General features: G+C 42.3%; 1 protein-coding gene across 2 annotated transcripts in view; it reads left to right on the top strand.

Moving 5' to 3' along the window:
* The first annotated feature begins 4,433 nt into the window (after positions 1-4,433).
* The window catches only part of CDK14 (cyclin dependent kinase 14), a 332,773-nt gene continuing 318,210 nt past the window's right edge, over positions 4,434-18,996 (top strand). Inside the window, exons 1-2 of one of the 2 annotated variants that reach the window (XR_011093764.1) lie at positions 4,434-4,870; positions 10,970-11,001. Coding sequence is in view for 1 of the 2 variants with exons in the window: in XM_068673922.1 (XP_068530023.1) it covers positions 4,789-4,870; positions 10,970-11,001 (114 nt within the window). In the remaining variant the exon portion in view is untranslated. The remainder of the gene's footprint in view (positions 4,871-10,969; positions 11,002-18,996) is intronic. The other variant, XM_068673922.1, reaches the window with a different exon arrangement.

The following is an 18,996-nucleotide window of genomic DNA, read 5'->3' on the forward strand; positions in this document are numbered from 1 at the left end:
ATGCCAGGAGGGAGCTGCCTAGCAGGTACAGGAACTGTAAGCATCAAAGCTGAAGGTGCTGTGTTACACCTACAGCCATTTCACCACTAAGGTGAGTGTAAGGTAAGAAGAAAATAGAAAGTGACCCCACATACCAGTACATGAAATAAATTGACCACTAGAGGGTACTTGAGAGGTAAAGCACGGGTGGTTCAAAGGGTCATTCCTAACCAGCAGCCGACCATCAGGTGCAAGGAAAACCAAACCCTTTGCACTGTGTCTTTGGAGCTATGTGAGCTGTAACTCATCACTTCCTAACCCAGGGAGTGGGGTCTGACAGCAGCAGTCAGGCCTGAGATGAAACATCTGAGCCTGTTTGCTCCCCATTTATCTTCAGGAAGGCACCAAATACAAACAAGGTAAATTTCCACAGGTTCATAAAAAATGGGATTTAATAACAATCACCAAAAAGGCAAAACATGACATGTCAGCTCTGAGAGCTTTTGGGGGAACAGCTTATGATGTGGACGTAGATTACACAGGTACTGTTCTTCCGTTACTGCTGAAGTTTAATTTTTGTCACTAATGCATTTTGCTAGCAGAGCTTAAAGGTCACATCCCTAAGGATATGGCACCGTTTGTGTTAGCAGAGCCTGCCTTTCTCTTTGGATAACAGTCATCATGGATTGAGTATTACTAGAGGACAAGTGAAAGTGAGATTGCAGGGGTGGGGGGAAGAGAGTGGAGGGGTGTTTTGTGACTTTACATCCATCTTCATCAAAAGAGGGTCACTAAGGAATTGCTGTGTTAACAAGTAACCCAGCTCTGAGCACTCAGTCCCACAGGCCGCGTGGCAGGGAGAGAGCTTTTCAAGGTGAGCAGACTGGGCTAATGGAGGATGTCTTCGGCCGGGGAGATTTATGAAGATCTGCTTTACATTGGCAGTGAAGGCCTGATGGGGCTGTGCCCTCCCGCAGGAATTACAGCTAAAAACCTTGCTCTCTATTTCACTCCTGAGGGAGGGAAGACACTCGAGGTGAGAGCTGGCTTGCCCAGCACCCCAAAGCCGTGGCATTAGATGCCTCTTCCACACACACACGCTGCCTGGCTATGTGCTCTTAGGGTTTTGGAAATTCAAAACCTTGGCCTCACACGAGTTCAAATAGAGCAGGAATGTAACTCAAGCATGCAGCCTTTGTGGTGTCCCTAAGGAAAAATGCTGGGGGTTGGGGGTGATGGGAGAGCTCAGACCACATGAAGTTACTGTGTGAATCCAAAAAGAGAACACCCTGAGATCTGGAAAATGCACAACTCTGTATTACTCTGTGAGCCACCACCTGTGTCACACATCACAGATTTGATTTTTGTTATCTCATCTTACCCTGCAAGCAACAAACAGGGCAACTGTGGCTGTTTTATCTGCAGAAAGGAGATTTCTGCCATACCGAGTGCTCCAGGCCCATTACTGCACTGTTTACAGCTTTAAACAATATGTCAGTTTACACAATAATAAACAACTGCCAACCCTGCTGTCTCCTCTCCTCCAGAAATAACAAACCCAACCCCGTACCTCAGTGCAAAACATTTACATGATTAGGCTCACTGGTCTGTGTGATGCATGGAGGCAAATGTTTCCTGTTGTCCAACTTGCAATTGATATCTTGGCAAATATTTTTATTGGACTTGATAATCCTTACATTTGCAGACTGATTCAGCTTGACTCAGTGGCTGTGGCAGAGGTCAAGATTTGTAATGAATTCTTACCAAAGCCAGGCAAGGAGATGCAGGAGTCATAAAGTAACTGCAAGCTGCTTTTTATGTAGGGTGTATCTTTGGGGAGTTGATGTGAAAAAGGATGCTTTAAATAAAGTGCCTGGCTTTTTATAATGCAGCTGTCCCATTAAATGCAAACGAGCTTTAACTCTGTAAGACGCTTGTGGAAGAAGGCAGCAAACAGCAATATTCTTTAGCATTTTGTTCATGTTAATTTTCTTATGCCACAAATTGCAAGACTAAAACATAAAAAGCAGAGCCAAAAGCTTGCCCCTACAAGGAAGCAAAATGTCATCATTATAATAGCTGCTATCTCTGTGGTTTGCAAATTGTGTATTTCTGCCTTACTGGTTTCCTGAGATGGGTGGTGGAAATACAGAAGAAGAAAAATAACCACCAACTTATGAACTTGATCAAAGCTACAAAAGTGATTTCACATTCCTGAATTCAATGAGTTTTCAACGCTCATGCCCCTGGAAACAGAAAAGGGTTGGGTGGGGGAGAGAACAAAGAAGGACTTTAACATACGTGTTTCTGTCAAGAGAAAACCACACGGGGAAGAATAACAAAACCTGCAACATGCAGTTTGAAGGTTTCTGCACAGCTTCAACCTCTTCCTTCCTCTGGCGAAGCATGTCTGTGTAACATCTCTGCAGACTGAGATTGTACAATTTTCAGGAGACAAGGGCTGTGTTTCTCTCACTGGCACCACACTGCCGTCTAATTTAGGCAAAATTTTCCTTGATTTAAAAGAGCCTGACATGTGCCTGTAGATTGCTCCCAAGCAGCTGCAAAGCCAGACACTTGTCAAAAATTTGAAGTTGCCTGTACCGTCACAGAAAGCAGAACACACTGCAGTCATCTGGCAGAGGCTTGTCCTCCACGCCTGATAAATTTAGAGTTTACCTAGAAAATAGGGGCAAAAATGGGAATGTTGTTCCAAATTCTCTAGGTGCTAGAAACATTGGTTTACATTAGTAAGACAGCATCAGTTAAGCATGGTTAATTACAGGTTCCTCAGAAACTATATCCCTAAGTGCCAAGAGAAAGCCACAGACTGAATTACGGCAGTGTTCGTACAAGTCTCAGCCGGGCAGCGAGGCTGCCTGGCGTGAATGGTATGCACAGAAAGTGAAAAGGGCTCAAATGCTCAGCTTTTGCTTCTGGACCAGAAAATATTATTTATGTTGATGGCGTTTTCCTCTTCACTTGGAGTAGGAGCATTCACAAATATTAGCATCAGATGTAAACAAAGATCAAACCATTTAACTATTATTAAGGACTTAAATGTCATTTTTTTGAACTGAGTAAAATATGCTGAAGTGCTTGTGTCCTCCCTTTTTTTCTTCTTCCAGCCTCCTTGTCTGTTTCTTCTTCTTTTATTTATTTTCTTTTTTCCTGTGCCCATCTGTAAGGTTTCAGTTTCCACCCTGTCTCCAGTTCTTTCCGTAATATGACATATCCGACATTAATGTGGCATTTTAGCTCCTATTTCAAAGACACTACCAGGGTCATTAGGATTCACACCCCTGAAAGCTTTTTTATCAAACAGGCTGTACATTCAGGGGTTGTGCACAGGACATTTTGCCAGTGTTACTGTACTGCTATATAGCAGGACAATTCCCATAATCTGGTACCTCACAAGAGCCACACACATAAGTGGAGAGCAGATTTCCACCTCGAGAGGCTCCATATTTGCTATCCCTGCTGCATTGAAATAGACAGGTCTGATCCCAAAGAGCTCAGAATCGCAGATGGCTTGAACCCAACTCACCTAAACACTTGTCTAGACAAATGTGCTTTTAAAATTGAGTTAACAACTCTTAGCTTGGGCAGCGTCTAATCCCAGTAAATTGAGTTAGCTAGCCTCATTAAAACCCAAGTTCATTTTAACCAGATAACACGCATCAAAATACAATTTGAAACAGGTAAACGTAGGTTTAAAACGTGTTACCTAGCCTGTGGTGTTCTCCAGAAGTACCTTCTTTCTGTTTTGGACTAGACACGGCCATCCATCTTGATGGGTTAAATTGATTTATTTTTCAGCAACGTTGGTTCAGTGGAGTTAACAAGATCAAACGCTCTCAACGCTCATTAAGCTGCAGGCTAACGCATCTGCAGGCGTGTTGGCCAGCTGTGTTTTGGGGCACATGTGGGGAGAAGCCCAGCTTTCCACTTGAGAGCTGGGGTGCGTCCTGGGGGGGCAAGGCACCCTTGTCCCCCTCCTGCAGTGGCTCAGGGCGATGCCTCGGGCCAGAGCCTCGGGGCTGTTGGTGGAGGGAGGGAGGGATGGATGGGGATGAGGATGGATGGAGGGATGGGGATGGATGGAGGGATGGGGACGGATGGAGGGATGGGGACGGATGGATAGACGGAAGGAGGGAGGGAGAGAGGGAGGGATGGGGATGGATGGAGGGATCGGATGTATGGATAGAGGGAGGGTTGGGGATGGATGGAGGGAGGGATGGACGGGGCCCGGGGCCGGCCCGCTGTCTCCCCGTCTCTCCCCTTTCAGCCCCCGCTTCCCCTCCCGGCCGGCCCGGCCCGAGGACACCGCCCCGCAGCCCGGCTCATCCCGGCGGGGCTGGCCGCAGCCCGGCTCGGCCGCCTCCTCCCGGCCCCGGAGCGGGGCGCCCCTGCCCCGCCAGGCTCCGCCTTTCTCCTCCTCCTCCTCCTCCTCCACCTCCTCCTCCTCCTTCTTTCTCTCCCGGCGCACCCCTCCCTCCCTGCTGCCTCCCTCCGTGCCCGCACCCGGCCGCACTCCCCGCTCCCCGCTCCCCTCCGCTCACTCCGCCTGCCCCCGGCTCCCCCCTCGGGCCGTGCCGGGGCAGCCCGGGGAGCGGGGCCGGCACCGCGCTATGAGCCCCGCGGCCGCTGCTGCTGCTCCCTAGGGCTCCGTCCCCGGGGGGGACCGGGACCGGGTAGGGAGCTCCCCGGGCTAGGGGGCTCCCGGGGGGAGAGCGGGCAGGGGTCGTGCCGGCTGTGCCGGAGCCGGGACGGGGGTTGGCGAGGAGGGGGGTGCCCGCCGTGCGTGCCATGATCGGCTCGCAGTCCGCCGAGAAGCTCGGCAGGATGAAAAAGTTGCGGAGAACTTTGTCGGAGAGCTTCAGCCGCATAGGTGAGGGCCCGGAGGGGGGAGAGGGACCGGGGCCGGGCGGGGGAACGGGGGGTGGTGGTGGTGGTGGTGGTGGTGGGATGGATGTGGGGTGGTGCTGGGAGGATGGGGTGATGGGGTGGTGGTGGTGGTGGGATGGTGGTGGGGTGATGTTGGGGTGTTGGGGGAGGTCCTGGGGTGCCCATGGTGCTGAGGGGCTCCCCAGTGCGCACCACTCCACCCGCGGGGGGCTCAGTGTGGAGTGGGGGGCTTTAGGGCCGTCACAGCCCCCCCAGGAAGCGTTTCCTACAAGTAAGGCCCGGGGAACACCGGACGGTCCCTGGGCAGTGTGGAGCTGGAGCTGAGTTGGCCCGGCAGAGGGTAGGCTCCGTTGCCAAAGGGAAACCTTGAGAAAAAACGTGGGAAAGGGAGTTGTTTTTGTGGTGTTGTTGCAGGTCTGGTCATTTATTTTTGGTTCAGGCTGCGCATTCTTTTAAGTTGAGGCATGAGATGCTGAGGCAGATAATGCTGGAGCAGGGATTTGGGAGGCCAGACAAAAGAAGTCTGTCTGTCGGCTGGTGCTGAACCTCGTCGCGCTTTCACCGGCGCAAAGCATCGTGAGGTAGCGTTATCTGAGCGCTGCTGCCGAGCGTGGTACCTCCCAGTGTCACCGCCTCACGCTTGGCTTTGACAGCAGGTCGTTTTGCTCCAGGGTCTGTTCCTGAGAACAATGCCAAAGAGTTGCTCTGGTGGGCTTGGGCCGGTGTTTCTCTTCGTTCCCAGCATGATGCTGGGCTTCATTCAGCGTTCAAAGCGTTAACACCGGCTGCCAGCATCACCGTGCAGCTGGGCAGGGAGAGAGGGTAACCTGGGTGAGGTGTGAGGGGGCTGTGGGCTGAGGTAGCGGGAGAGCTGTGCTGGGAGTCAGGGCAGGGGCCAAAACAGATGAGGGGATGCAGCAGCCCCTGTCCTGGTAGTCCCACCAGAAGAGGGGCTGTCTGCAGCCCTCACCCCTCGGCTGTCCCATCAGGGCACCTTCCCTTGCAGTCGGTCAGGCTGTCGGACATGGCTCTACTTTCAGAGCTGCGTTGTCCCAGAGAGAGAAAAGGATGTGCCCAGAGCTGTGGCATTCAGTCCTCCCTCAACACCCTCATCGAGGAGGCTCGTTAAAGTATGTGGGCACTGCAGCTTGGCACGTGTTGTGTGTGTGCTGCTCAGCCTCTAGCTTTTAGGGACTGCACACCTGGAGTGTAGAGGAGCATTAGAAATCAGCTATCTGTCTTCTTTTGTCTGATTGAAAGATGGTAATGACTGAAAGTTCATGTTTGTAAAAAAGAATTTCAAGGGTAAATGTCAAGTTTCAATTCTGAAGTGAATATTAAGTTGCAGTTCTGTATCTCTCTGTGCCCATATGAAAATAGCTTTCACCTCTAATCAATCTTATGTCATTTAAACACATTTTACAAGTTTGATTTAAAAGAGAGGGGTCAGGTGTTTGGTCTCTCACATGCTTGTGTGCCTGTACGCACACACAGACGCTCCTGTACAGGGCTGTGGGCAGGTTTTAGCCAGGGGAAGTCATTAACAAAGGAAGGATTTTGAGTGCTACTTTATCATAGCAGTGACAGTCCCCTTAATGCCTTCTTAGCATCAAAACCTCTCTGTGTGTTAATTTCTGCACATTTTAGTGGCTTTGTTGGGTCATTGTCTCTCTTGTCATTTTCACAAATGAAACATTTTAGTTTCCTTGGGAGCTTTGGCCTGCTGGAGGTACACATGTTGTTACATTTTTCCCTTTACCCTGGCTCTTTGTGCAGCACAGGAGCAGGGGAGGCTGCCTTGTTTGTTTGTTGTGGCTGTTTTGTCATTAAACTCAGCTGCTACCAGCATGACTGCTCCATCCTCAGATGTTCTAATAGTGGGGCCATCACACCAGGGATTGCATTGTGAGCAAAAACTCTAATTTATCAGTGTGAGGTTTGGACCTAGTCCACTCCCCGATACTCACAGCCACAGATAAGCCCAAGCAAAGTCAGACTTTGTTTAAAACACTCTTAACTTGCATATCAGGAAATGCTCAGGTAAAACACATGCTCCACTTGTGTTTTGAAATGAAGGAGAGAAAACCAAAGCCTCATTAGGAAAGGTCTTCTGGCTTTTTGTTGCTCTGGTTTTACACCTCTTTTTGGCAATAAGGTGTTCCCTGGTGAGATCAGCAAATTACTGTGTTTGATCTTGAGTCTTGTCAGTCTTCTGTTCAGTTACAATCAATTTTGTATCTATGATGATCTTTACACTTTTCCCTTTCTGCTGCAGTTGATATCTTTTCATAAGTTCAAGTACACAATAGCATTATGAACACAGTCACATAAGTGATACCAGAGTAACATGGTATTCAAGTCAAATTGTGAGCTGAACCTTCCCCTAGTGCAGCAACACCAGGCATCCCCCAGTGTTAGCAGTATCTGAACTGCCAAATACAATTCCTCTAATGCTACAAGACCCCTTAATTTTGATCCTGATGTTACTGTTAGCTTCTTTGATAAGTGGAGTGGAAACGCATCCAAGTTGTCATTTGCAGTGTGTTTTTGCAAGGGCTTGTAAGTTAATACTCACTGAACTACTTTCAAGACCACTTTCTCCCCAGAAAGTACTCAAAGTACTCTATTTGAGAGGCTGTATCAGCAAGGAATTCAAAACTTGATTTTTTTTTTTCTTTTCCCAGTGTGTAATGGTATGTATGTTAAGTAACGTTTGAAGCTATTTCCCAAAAGAAGAAAAAAATGAAATGCGGTATGGATGTTCTGGGTATTTCCCCCAGCATCTCTAGATAAAAGAGGAGGCAGACTTAAAACCAGCTTAGTTATCCCTGGGGCGCAGAAAGGAGCCATTATTTTGTACCAACTGTAGCCTCAAGCAGACTTGGCCCGTTTTCCTAACTGTGATCTGATACAGTTCAGCCACTGCATCCAGAAACTGGCAGAGGGTCATGAATTTGTCTGTATTGTATATCCTCATCCTGCACAATGATGCAGGCTGGCTGATCCAGACCATAGCTGTCAGAGTTCCTAGCATGAAGACTGTTCATTTTGCTGTTTATGAGCTAAAAAAATGTGATGTGTGAAATTGTCTACCTTTGAGCCTTCATCCCAAGGCTCAAAGTTAGACAATTGCCTTGTCAGTCCTATTTGCAAGTCTGGTAAAGCACAATATGACACCGTGGTGTGTTGGAAAAAATGCATGTGGCCTGTGGTGCTAAACTGAAGTCTATATTCTAAAATAGACAGGATGGCCTTTTATTGCAGAAATTACATGCTGACAGTTCCAGAAGAATTAACCTTCTTTGCAGCTAATGCACCATTTCTGCTGGCAGAAGTTTTCTGGTGTTACAAGGAGTATCTCTCTTAAAATTCAGCACATCATGAAGAACTTGCAGTGCTAAGAATCCAAAAATGTACAGAATTCTTTTTATTGATACATTTCCCTAACACAGACAGCCAAATTACTTTATAAATTCTACTTTCCTTGCTTACACACTGTTGTACGTGTACACAAACATATTATACTAAACATCAACCAACTTTCTGAGATTCATTTGACTCCCTGTTTTTTTAGCATTTAAACCTTTATTAGGTTTGGTTCTTAGTTTTACTCTTTGATAATTATGGAATGAAAATCAATAATGAGTAATTTTATAAAATTATCATCATCTTGTAGCTAGTTATGTAAAGAGTTCATAGCTATGCATTTGTAGAAGTTAATATAGTACCAAAATCATATTCTGAGATTTTTTTCGGTTCATGGCATTTAACCTTTTGTTTTGTTTTGTTTTTTCTTATGCAATCTGTTTAGTCAAAAACTAACACCAGGGTTGAGAAAAAGGAAGCATTGCTGAAGGTTGTTCACAGTGCACTAAAAGTAGTCTGTGGCAGCTCTGAGCATCTATGTGCTGTTACTAGCTCCTCACTGATACAAAGGTTATCTCCACTAATCTCCCCTAATGTACACTTGCATAGCTGGCATACCTGAGATAATGAGAAGTGCATTTCTAAACAGTTTATTTTTTTTAATTGAGAGGCTTTTTTAACTTACAAAAAAGGATTGCATGAATGAGAAAACATGCTCATAATGTCATTAGTTGTTAGTAGTGTAAAATATGCTGCCTTGATTTTTTTTTTTTTTTTTTTTTTTTTTTTTTTTAAGATGCTATGTGAATTTAATAATTGTGTTGTTAAGCAGAATCTGATTAAATGAGGGGCTAGGACTCTCATTTTCCCATTTTTGAAGGTTCATTTAGAAAAGCTGTTTTAGTCAAAGTTAGAAGTGAAAGTACAGACAAGCCAGAAATATGCAGTGGATCACAGATTCCCATTTCTTGTTCTGTTATGTTGTGAATTATGTTGGTTATCTGTTGTTTGGTTATTCCTGGAATGTTTTGGCCTTGTGAAAATCAGGAGTTTTCGTGAGGGACAAAAGCTTGTCAGCATGACCCAGGTGTATCATATTCCATATTTATAGCTTGTATGTCCTTGTGACCTGAGAAGTAAATAAAAAGATTAAAAATGTGTTCTTAAAAACTGGTTCATGTTTCTTTTTCCTCTTTCCTTTATGTCCCAACTCATATAATTTTGGGGTACTTGGGACTGACAGTCTGAAAATGTTTTGTCAGGCCTTTAAGACCTTAAAAATGAATTTCATGATAAAAATGTACAGTGTGTGCACCTCAATCTTCTTAGCAAAATCTTTTTTTTTTAATTTTTTGTTTCTGAACATGAAATCTGGAATCTAGATGAGTAATTGTAAAACAGTAATTTTCAGAGATTTTTTCAGAGGTGGAGGAATACATTTGTCATGTCCCAAAGAAATGCCAATATGAAAGCAAACAAAGGCTGGAACATCTGTGCTTTCCTGTGCAAGGAAAACTGTGATTTGTAGCTTGCTGCCTGGGGCAGAGGTTGCAGAGCTGCAACACTTTCCTGCAGTGCTGTCTTGTGACAATGCAGAGCTCACCTGCCTCAGTTATCCCTGTGGTACAGCTGCTACGGTTTGGGGGTTTTATTTTATTTTAAGCTTTTGTTTCTGAAGACAGGGTTTGGAAGAGATGGTGGATTAGAAACTCAAGTGATTTGAAGGGAGAAGGAGCACCTGAAAAAGGAAAACTACCGAAGTCTAGATCCTTAAAGGTGCTGGGCACTGCTGAAATTAGTGAAATTTAGGTGTAAGAAACGTTATATTGCTTACGTGGTTAGGAGCTGTCTGGGTCTATGGTCATTCAGGTTACCTCCATCGAGTTGCAGATGTTCATTAATAAATGGAAAAGTAGTGCAATCATCAGCTCAGTGGTTTGTCATATTTTAACTCTTCAAGAAAAGTCAACAAAGAGCAATTTCAGGGTGCAGTGCCCAGTCCCTGTGGTGGGCAGAGCAAAGAAAGATCTTCTGCCGTCTGAGTGATATGGTTCCAGTGGAGATTTGGAGAAGTTAAATTGTGTTCTCACTTCAGTAAAGATATCCAGTATGCTGAAGGAAAAAAAAGTTTCATCAGATTTATGCTTGCTACAACTTTAGAACTATTCATGTCTGTCTCGCTTCACCAGTTCATGTGATTTTCGTACGGTTTTCATGCTTCCTTTTTTGTTGATTTTGTGCTAGTTAATAGTGTAAGAAAGACAGAAATCTCATCTGTTTTGATGCAAGTCATGTGGTTTAAAGAAAAACACCAAAAGCCTGCTACAATTCATACTTCAATATAAAGATTTAGTACTTGACAAGCTGAATAGGCGTTTAGGTGTTTATTATGCTTTTGCTTTATGAAGTTCAGTCAGGCTCTCCATAAAATGCTCAGTAAGAATTAAAGAAACTTGTGGACTTTTACTTTCCATAACCTGGAAGGATAATATTTTTCATAAATATGTAAATTTAGTTTCTTGGAAACATGCTGTGCAGTCCTACATTCCATTTAGTTTCATATTTTGAGTATAAAATTGTTATTCATGCCAGCATGTTCTTTCATAGTATGACAGGAAAATGTTGCTCTGTTTTTCTCTTTCCTGGAGTTAGTTGTTTTGTGCTCATTGAAATGCAGTACAGATAACTTTCTTTTTCTTTTCCTTTTATTTTAAAGCCTTGAAGAAAGAAGATAGCAGCTTTGATGAGGTAGGTTAAATATCTGTGTACCTCACACAGTCCAAATCTGCCTTATTATTTCTCACTAGTGCTCAGAGACGCACAGACAGTAGTGTTACTACATGCATATGTGTTAATACATGCATATTGCTTGAACATGTTTTCATTTCCCAAATAACTACCAGATGAATTTGTTGGTTGAGGGCTCTGAATGGAATGCTTGTTTCCTTGAATATAATAAAACTGAAAAGTCATATGAATAGTGTTCGTGTAAAAAAAGTTACATACAGAGAAACGGTGCATGCCAAGCAAATACTTTATAGGACTTTACGTACAGGAGTTCTTGGAGGTATGCAGACAATATAAAAATGTAATTCTTGAGAGAATGCCATATAAAGTGCTGCTGCACTGTCTTCGTATTGAATATCTCAATTGAAATAGGTGCTGCTTGTGAAATTGAAACACACACACACAACCAACAGCTAACTGTAGTGGTAAAACTGATACTTGATTATTCACTGCAGTTGTGTTTGGGGTCTGTCCTATCTGCAATACAACACATGTGTTAATTTTTAAAATATGCTGCACACAGTTTGTGTTTGATTTATTTATGACAGGCTTTGAGAGGTTCAGGTTAGTGTTAGTTGTCCTGCAGCACAAGTTTGTGCAGGAACAGGTATAGGTCTTAGTGTGATGAGTTGTCAGTATTGAAGTCAGTGCTTGCCCTGTACTGCCCTCCACCACCTTAGCTGGAAACAAACAGTAATATTTTCAAGCGTTGATGTTATACTTCTGGCCATTCCGTGTCCTCCTTGTTGGATGCAGTAAGCTTAAGTCTTGGCTGATTACAGCGAGATAGCTGGTGAGTAATGCCAGATTCTGAAATAAATGGTGATGTAATGCCCTTGATTCTGGATCAAATCAGACTTCATCTCTTTCTGAACAGATCACATGAAATTTTATACCCCTCTGCTGAAGTTCAGTAATAGCAATACAAATGTTCTAAACTTTTCTGGCATGTTGCAGAGTTTGAATACAGCTCAGCCTCTCTTATGTCTAGAGTGAAGATCTGGAGTTGGACTGTGTCAGAAACCCTTGTTGTATGTCAGTGGTCCTGACTATTGCAGTTCTGCTACAGCACTGTTAGAACTTTTTAAAGTTATGACTGTTTTGATAAGTGGTTGATAGGCTATGAATCCTTCTTTCACAAATCTGGTCTATTTTTGTTCAGTGCTTTCTTTATTCTGAATGCTTCAGTGTTATATCTGTGCTGTAACCTACCCAATAAGTACCTTGTATTATATTTGATACAGAATTTGAAAGGATCTATAAAAATTTAAAAATGCTGTTTTACAAAGATGGCAATTCTTCTGTCTCTTCCCCTTCCACAGGATTGTTTATCTACAGGTTGTATATGTTTTTGTTTTTGTTTTTTTTTTTTTTAAACTTGGCTTTCTGTTTGAACAGGAGACAACTTGAATGTGCTTTCTATTTAAATTCAGGGGGGTGTGTGTGGGGGAAAAAATGTCAGATATGTTTTTAATGGAATCAGACATATTGTTCATGTGACTTACTGCAGTGGTTGCAAGAGAATGCTAGTGGGAAAAATGCACAAAAGAATTTTCTTCCATCTCCTGTAAGAATGGAAGAGTTTGGTGTGATGTTAGTATCAGTCAGTTCCATAGTTTTAGGTGGAAGGAAGAAACCTGGGCATAGTTTTTATATTGTCTTCGTTAATCTCTTCAAATTAAATGAAGCAGTTCTTGGCAATCATCTAGCCTTAAGTACAAATCCAATGGACTGTGCCATGTATCACTTAATTCCTTTCTTTTCAAACATCCTTCAAATCAGAAAATAAAACAGTCTTTAGTGACCGTAGTGTACTTGATTGTAGTTACATACTTCTAAGGGAGAGGGCACTTAACAAGCAGAGAAGTGAGCATATTTGTTGGTCTCAGAAGGCTCTCCTGAAAAACGCTATTCAGACCATGGCATGATATAAAAGGAAAGAATTCTAGTCTTCTGGCTAGTATACCTAGTATTGGTATTGCCAGGAATGCAGTTATGAACAGAGTTACGATGACAAGAAACGGGAATATCAGATGAAAAGGGGAGGGAGGAAGTAGTTATTTTGGTAGTGTTTTGTCTTAACTTTTTAGGCTTTATTATGAAAAATGGTATGGCCAATCAATCTCAATGGAGAAGGAGAATTCATGGTTTTAGCCATTCAAACCGTGACCAAAGCACCAGTAGCAAAAGCCGGCTATAAGGGACCTGAAATCTCTGAGGGGATAGGGAAAATGGCATACAGAAAACCTTTCTAGAGTTGCAAGGTCTGGGTTTGCTGGTAAGTCAGTTGTCGGATTATTCTGGATGTTTTATGTGTTGCATCAGGCTCTTACTTGTTTATCCTTTGGGATATGTGGAGGAAAAAAAGAGCTTGTTTAGAGGATCTTTTTATACCTACTTTACACTTGCATGCAGTAGTTCAGAAATGTACAACGCTGCAGGAAGTCTTTATTTTGAAGAGAAACTACTAAGAATTAAGATATCAAACATGGCAGGTAAGTGTGTCACATAATTGCTTTCTGTACGTTATGAAATTAATCTGTCTAGTAAATTAGGACCAAAAGAATCATCATGAACAACAAAGCCTATGAGTAAGATGCATGCCAGGATATAATTTTAGTTGTTCCTGAAGTGTTATAGTAATCTTTTCAGTGCGTTTAGTCCTGCCCATAAGCTTAGAGCACAGCAGTAGCACAAAGGAGTAGTGTAGGATTTGTCACTCTTTTGTACCTGCTTTTATGTTGCTTTGATTAAATTTCAAATGATAAGAAAAAAGAATGTATATGCTGCTAGCCTTTACTTCAGTCTGTGTAAACGGTTTAATTGATATGGAACTTCAAATCCATTTATATCCTATTTGCCTTCATTAGGATTTATGGCATCTTCCAGAGACTCCTGTGAATAAATGAGTGAGATACAGGCCACTTTTTATGTTGTTTCTAAATTTTGACTTTTCCTTTTTATCATACCAGTGCTTACTAATCACCTTTGGACAACTGGAACATTGGCTTGATCCAATACCTACTGAAGTCAGTGAGAAGTTCTCATTGTTTTCAGTTGTTTATGGATCAGATTCTTGCAGAATGAAATATCACAATTTGGGGGTGGGGTGTGTGGCACGTTCTTGCCTGTTTTCAGGGTTACTTTGAACAAGAGGAAGTAAGCAGAGTTTTTCCATCTTCTTGTGTTCTGAAATACTGCTACCTGCTCTCTGAAGAAGGCCAAGTGCAAAAGATAGTCGTCCTATTTCTTGGAGCAACCTAACCTAAATCCAAGGATCTTCCCTTCTCTCTGAGTGCAGATTTTGGTACAGAAAGCATCTGTTTCATTCTTTCAGGCAAAACATTGAGATGGGATTATGTGCAATGTGCTGCCTCATTATCTACTCTGGATAGGAAGATATGAGGTAAACACCTACAAGGTGTAGTGCTACATGTAACGAGCCGTCTATAAACAAATGTTTGGCCTTCGAGTGAACCTTTTTTGTGTGTTTGTGTGTGTTCCAGTAGTTTTCTCTGTTACAAGTAATAACTTCCAACTCTGCAGGATTAGTTGGATGCTTGTGGACTTTTAGTATAACAAGAACTGTGGAATTTGGCCACTGTGTCTTATAAAGGTGCAACTACTTTCTTTTTCACTTGAATGTGATTGAGGCCAATTGTGTGTAGCTGAATTGCAGCATATTTGTTGGAGTGACACCCAGTGTTGATATTGTGACTAAGCCCATCACAACGCTCGTAACCTGTTCCTTTGCTTAGCTACTTGCACTTATGATTTATTTCTAAATTATTGTTAGTCTTGAGCTGTTCATTCTTGTTCTTCTGTTTGTTAGCAGTTTCTCTGAGCCCTTAAATTGTAATTTAAGACCTTTAGTCATATGTATGCACACTGGCTGAATTAACATCAACGTCATAATGAAATCAAAGTGAAATAATCTGAAGTCTCAGAATAATTTATGGGATTATTTTTTTATGTATTAAGTTGTATTGCTGTTGTTTAGCTATATTTTGTTCAGTTTCAAGAACATATCAGAAAAGTAACTGTAGGGTTTCTTAGGAAATACTGTGATTGTGCCTGCCACATACATAATCCTTTCTGACTCCTCCCAGTAATTTTGAAGTTGGCCAGCACTGGCCTTCCAGATACTTGATGAAAAAGCATGTGAGTTGGCTGAGAGACAGAGATAAGAATCTCCTCTGACTGAAAGGCTGGAATGCAAGGTCATGTAAATATAAGAGAATCTGTGTGGAAGGGTTATGAATACTTGGACCTCAGTAAAATCCTTAGTACTCCTCCACTCCTTACTTCATTTGTAGTCTCCAGGCATGAGGAAACTGAACTTCATTTATTTAATTGTTTCATTCATGGAACAACTTCTGTGTTTTTGAAGTGGAAGTCTGTGAAAGGGGAAGGAGTTTTGCCAAATTGCTTCTTGGTTCTGCAATACGTTTGCTCTTGCAACCTCTCTTTCAATAAAACAAAAGCAAAAAGGCTATTCCTTCTGTGTGATGTTGCCATTGAGAGTCTTAGTTTAAAAGACGTCTATGCTTGAACCAGAAATCTTGTGTAGAGAACTTTTTGAATTAAAAGATTTAAAAGGAAGGATACAGCAGGAAAAAAAAAAGTAGAAAAGTAAGTAGGAAGAAAAAGTAGAGGTCTGTAAAGAATAAACAAGAGGAATATGAATGCAGTAATGCAAGAAGCACATAATACAATGTGTAACATAATACAATACCTAATATTTGTGCCATTTTTTCAATGTTTTCTTTATAGTAAGTAGCTTGAGAAAGCAGTGGATATTGGAAAGTACAGATATGGAATGATACGTTTGCCTTCTCATCCGGCAGCAGGGAGTCTTCAACAGAAGTGGAGGAGAAAGAAATTTAGCCTTCTTGAGACTTAATGTTACTTTTTGTGGTATCTTGGAATAAGCATTAGTAGTTTCACACCTGGGAGACTTGAAAGTGTGAGGTTGGTGTGTGACAGCCATAGGGAAGAGCATGTGATACAAAGGATTCTGGAAAGCTGCTTGTTATTCCTCCTTCTTGGGTGGGGTAATTCCTTACTGCTCAAGGTACTGCAAAATCATTACAGCCATGGCCTGGTTGTCTGCTTCTTGGTGACTGTTCACACTTAAGAATCAGTGGACTGGTGACTAGTGAACTGATTTGGGTAGTGGAAAGTTCTAGAGAAGTGGTTAAAAGAAGTGTTTTGTGGGTAATGTTTAAGATTAGCCTGCAGACCTTTGGGGAGGGTGGAGGGAGGGCGTTATCAGCACTGAGAGCTGAGGTTTGGCGTAGGGTGTATGATGACTCCCGGTGGCAGCTCACATCTGCATGGAGCAGAGGCAAGCAGGTAATAATATGGATAACAGTTACGATACGTGAATGAAGGCTGAGGGAAAAGAGATTTGGAAAGAAGTGCTAGGAAAAAGAAACAACTATAAATAAATATGGAAAACAAATGGAAGTATAGGTGTCAAAGCAGTTTCTAAATAATAACTAGGGAGCTGGGTCAGAAATCTTCATCTGGTGGTTCACATTAGTTTGCCAAAGATGTACAGAGTTGATTGAAACATCCTGAGAGATGTCTGCTCAGACATATGTCACAAAGTAAATGAGAGGAAATATAATTCCAGGCAGAAGATAAATTCACTAGCAGTAACTTCCAGGACTGAATTATCACTTGGGACATAACATAGACAAAAATTTTTCTGGGGGAAGAGGGAGGTAAAAGCTCAACAATCTGATGGTTCCTGTCTTCGTTTATGTAATGCTTGGATTCACAAGAAGGTCTTTGTGTTGTTGAGATTTTTCCAGTCTTCCACCTTTGCGAGAGAGAATGGGTGGGGATGATGTCTCCAGGGCCTTTCCTTTACAAAGGAGATTTCCTGGGAAGTGATTTGGTTGGGTCTGTGTTCTTACCTCTCACAGCTCAACTTCTTACCTTCAGTACTGTTTGTGTACACTGCTGATGACCTGGTGTTGGTTCAGTGGCTCTCTAGAGAGAGAGGGCTCGAAGAGCAGCTTGCCCTGCAGATTTTCTCATTGTTGTTGCCATATGCTGGGCTTTAAGGCCATTCTAACAAAGTATGCATCTGAGTTGCGGATGGATGTTTAATATGACTATGTGTGGGTTTATAGCAGGATGGTATAAACACTTCAGTTCTTACAAAGATGTTCTCAGCTGCTTAAAGGGAATAATCCTTTCCTCTTGAAAACTGATAATATAATTAACAAATGTGCTTCAGGTGACCCTAAGGATGAAGAGAATGGATGGAAGACAGCAAACTTTCTACTGGAGTATGGCAGCTTCTTACTCAATTGGCTGTGAGAGATGTGCCTTTCATCATTTATAAAAATGCTTGTTTGTGAAACTTCCCATGGCTTAAAAAACAAACAAACAAGCAAACTTTGGAAAGCCTCACATAACTTCTCAGAGAACTACCAAAACTCCTTGTTCTATATGACTATTTGAGATTCCTGTCGCTTCCCTGTGCTGTGTTGCATGTGGAAGAAAGGAGGGTTCTGGAAAACATGAGATGCCTAGGTAACCACACTGCAAACTAATAAGTAATTGGCAGATGGTAGAGAAGCAGCTGAGTAAAACTGACTGGAGCATGGCTGCTCCCTTGCATTCAGTTTCAAGGCTTTGAAGCAAAATCCGAGACGTTTGGAAGCTTTACAGTTTTACTTCATGGTGACTTTTTACTTAGAACAGGAGTTGACATTGGTGGGAAACCTGAGTTTGAAGAAATCAGAATTTGAGAACTTTTCTGTTGTGTTCAGGGGAGGATTTTCATCCGGGAGCAGCACTAAATCTGTTGATTGGCAAGCCACATGTTGAATTGCACATTCTTCTGCCTGGCATGTTTGTTGACAGCACATCCAGTTGCCTTTCAGAAAGTGTACGTTATTTACATTTTGTTTAAAAAAAAGGCTAAGTCAACCATGAAACTGCTTACTCCCCTTCTCTGCTTTCCCTTCTCCTATGGGTATCAGATGGAAGAAGTGTTCTTGTCAACAGTTAATGTGTACGTGTCTTTTGCTTAATTCTTCTTTGGAAAAAGATGAGGCAAAAGATCAGAACTTGATATGAATCCATGCCTATGGCAGTGACCTGTGAGGATCTGGCCAAAATGCTGGCATGTAAGAGTTTTAACCTATGTTCTGGCCTGTTTGGAAATGTTTTAGATATCAGAAACATTACAAAATGAGATGAGTTTCCAGGTCTACTTCTCTCACTTGGGCACATGTATTTATGTGTGGGATGTTTCTGTGAATCAGACAAGTGGGTATATGCGTTCCAGAGACGTGGAGTCTGAATGTAAGCTGCTATAATTTTGGTGAAGTGCACTTTTGTGTAAATCCTGCAGTTTATTTTCTTTGGATAGATGGGATGTAGTAATTTATTTGTTACTCTGCTTTGTTTTATCTACCAAACGGAGTACATTACATATGGGATCAGTAGCTTCTTGTTCTTGACCTTGCTGGGTAGTCTGAGTTGCAAAACAAGGAATAATTGTGTGTCCTTCTTGATGGTTCTCTTTCTTACTTTCCTTGTACTTAGACTTTATTGCTTTTTTATTATTTCTTCAAGCCACAGTACTAGCAAACATGACTATATTTAAATGTTCTTCTCTTGAAAGAATCTAAATGAAAATAAATGGCTTCTGTCTTTTTTTTCTTTCCTAAGAAATTCTGTGTGTATGATGCCTCATCTGATATGTTAGTGTCATCAATAACTGCGTATTTGCAGGATCCCATCCACAGTAATGAAGGTTCTGAGTTAATTGACATCTCTTGCTTATTTATGTAGAAGAAAGAAGAAGGGAGATTGCAGGTTATACTTGTTTATTTAAGCAAAATATATTTTATGTGCACGATGCAATGTTATTTTGACGATGATATTAAGGCCTAAAGAAATTGTCATTGCCCTACGCCTCTTTCTCTGTTT

The sequence above is a fragment of the Anas acuta genome, chromosome 2 (genome assembly GCF_963932015.1).
Source record: "Anas acuta chromosome 2, bAnaAcu1.1, whole genome shotgun sequence".
Lineage (NCBI taxonomy): Eukaryota > Metazoa > Chordata > Aves > Anseriformes > Anatidae > Anas > Anas acuta.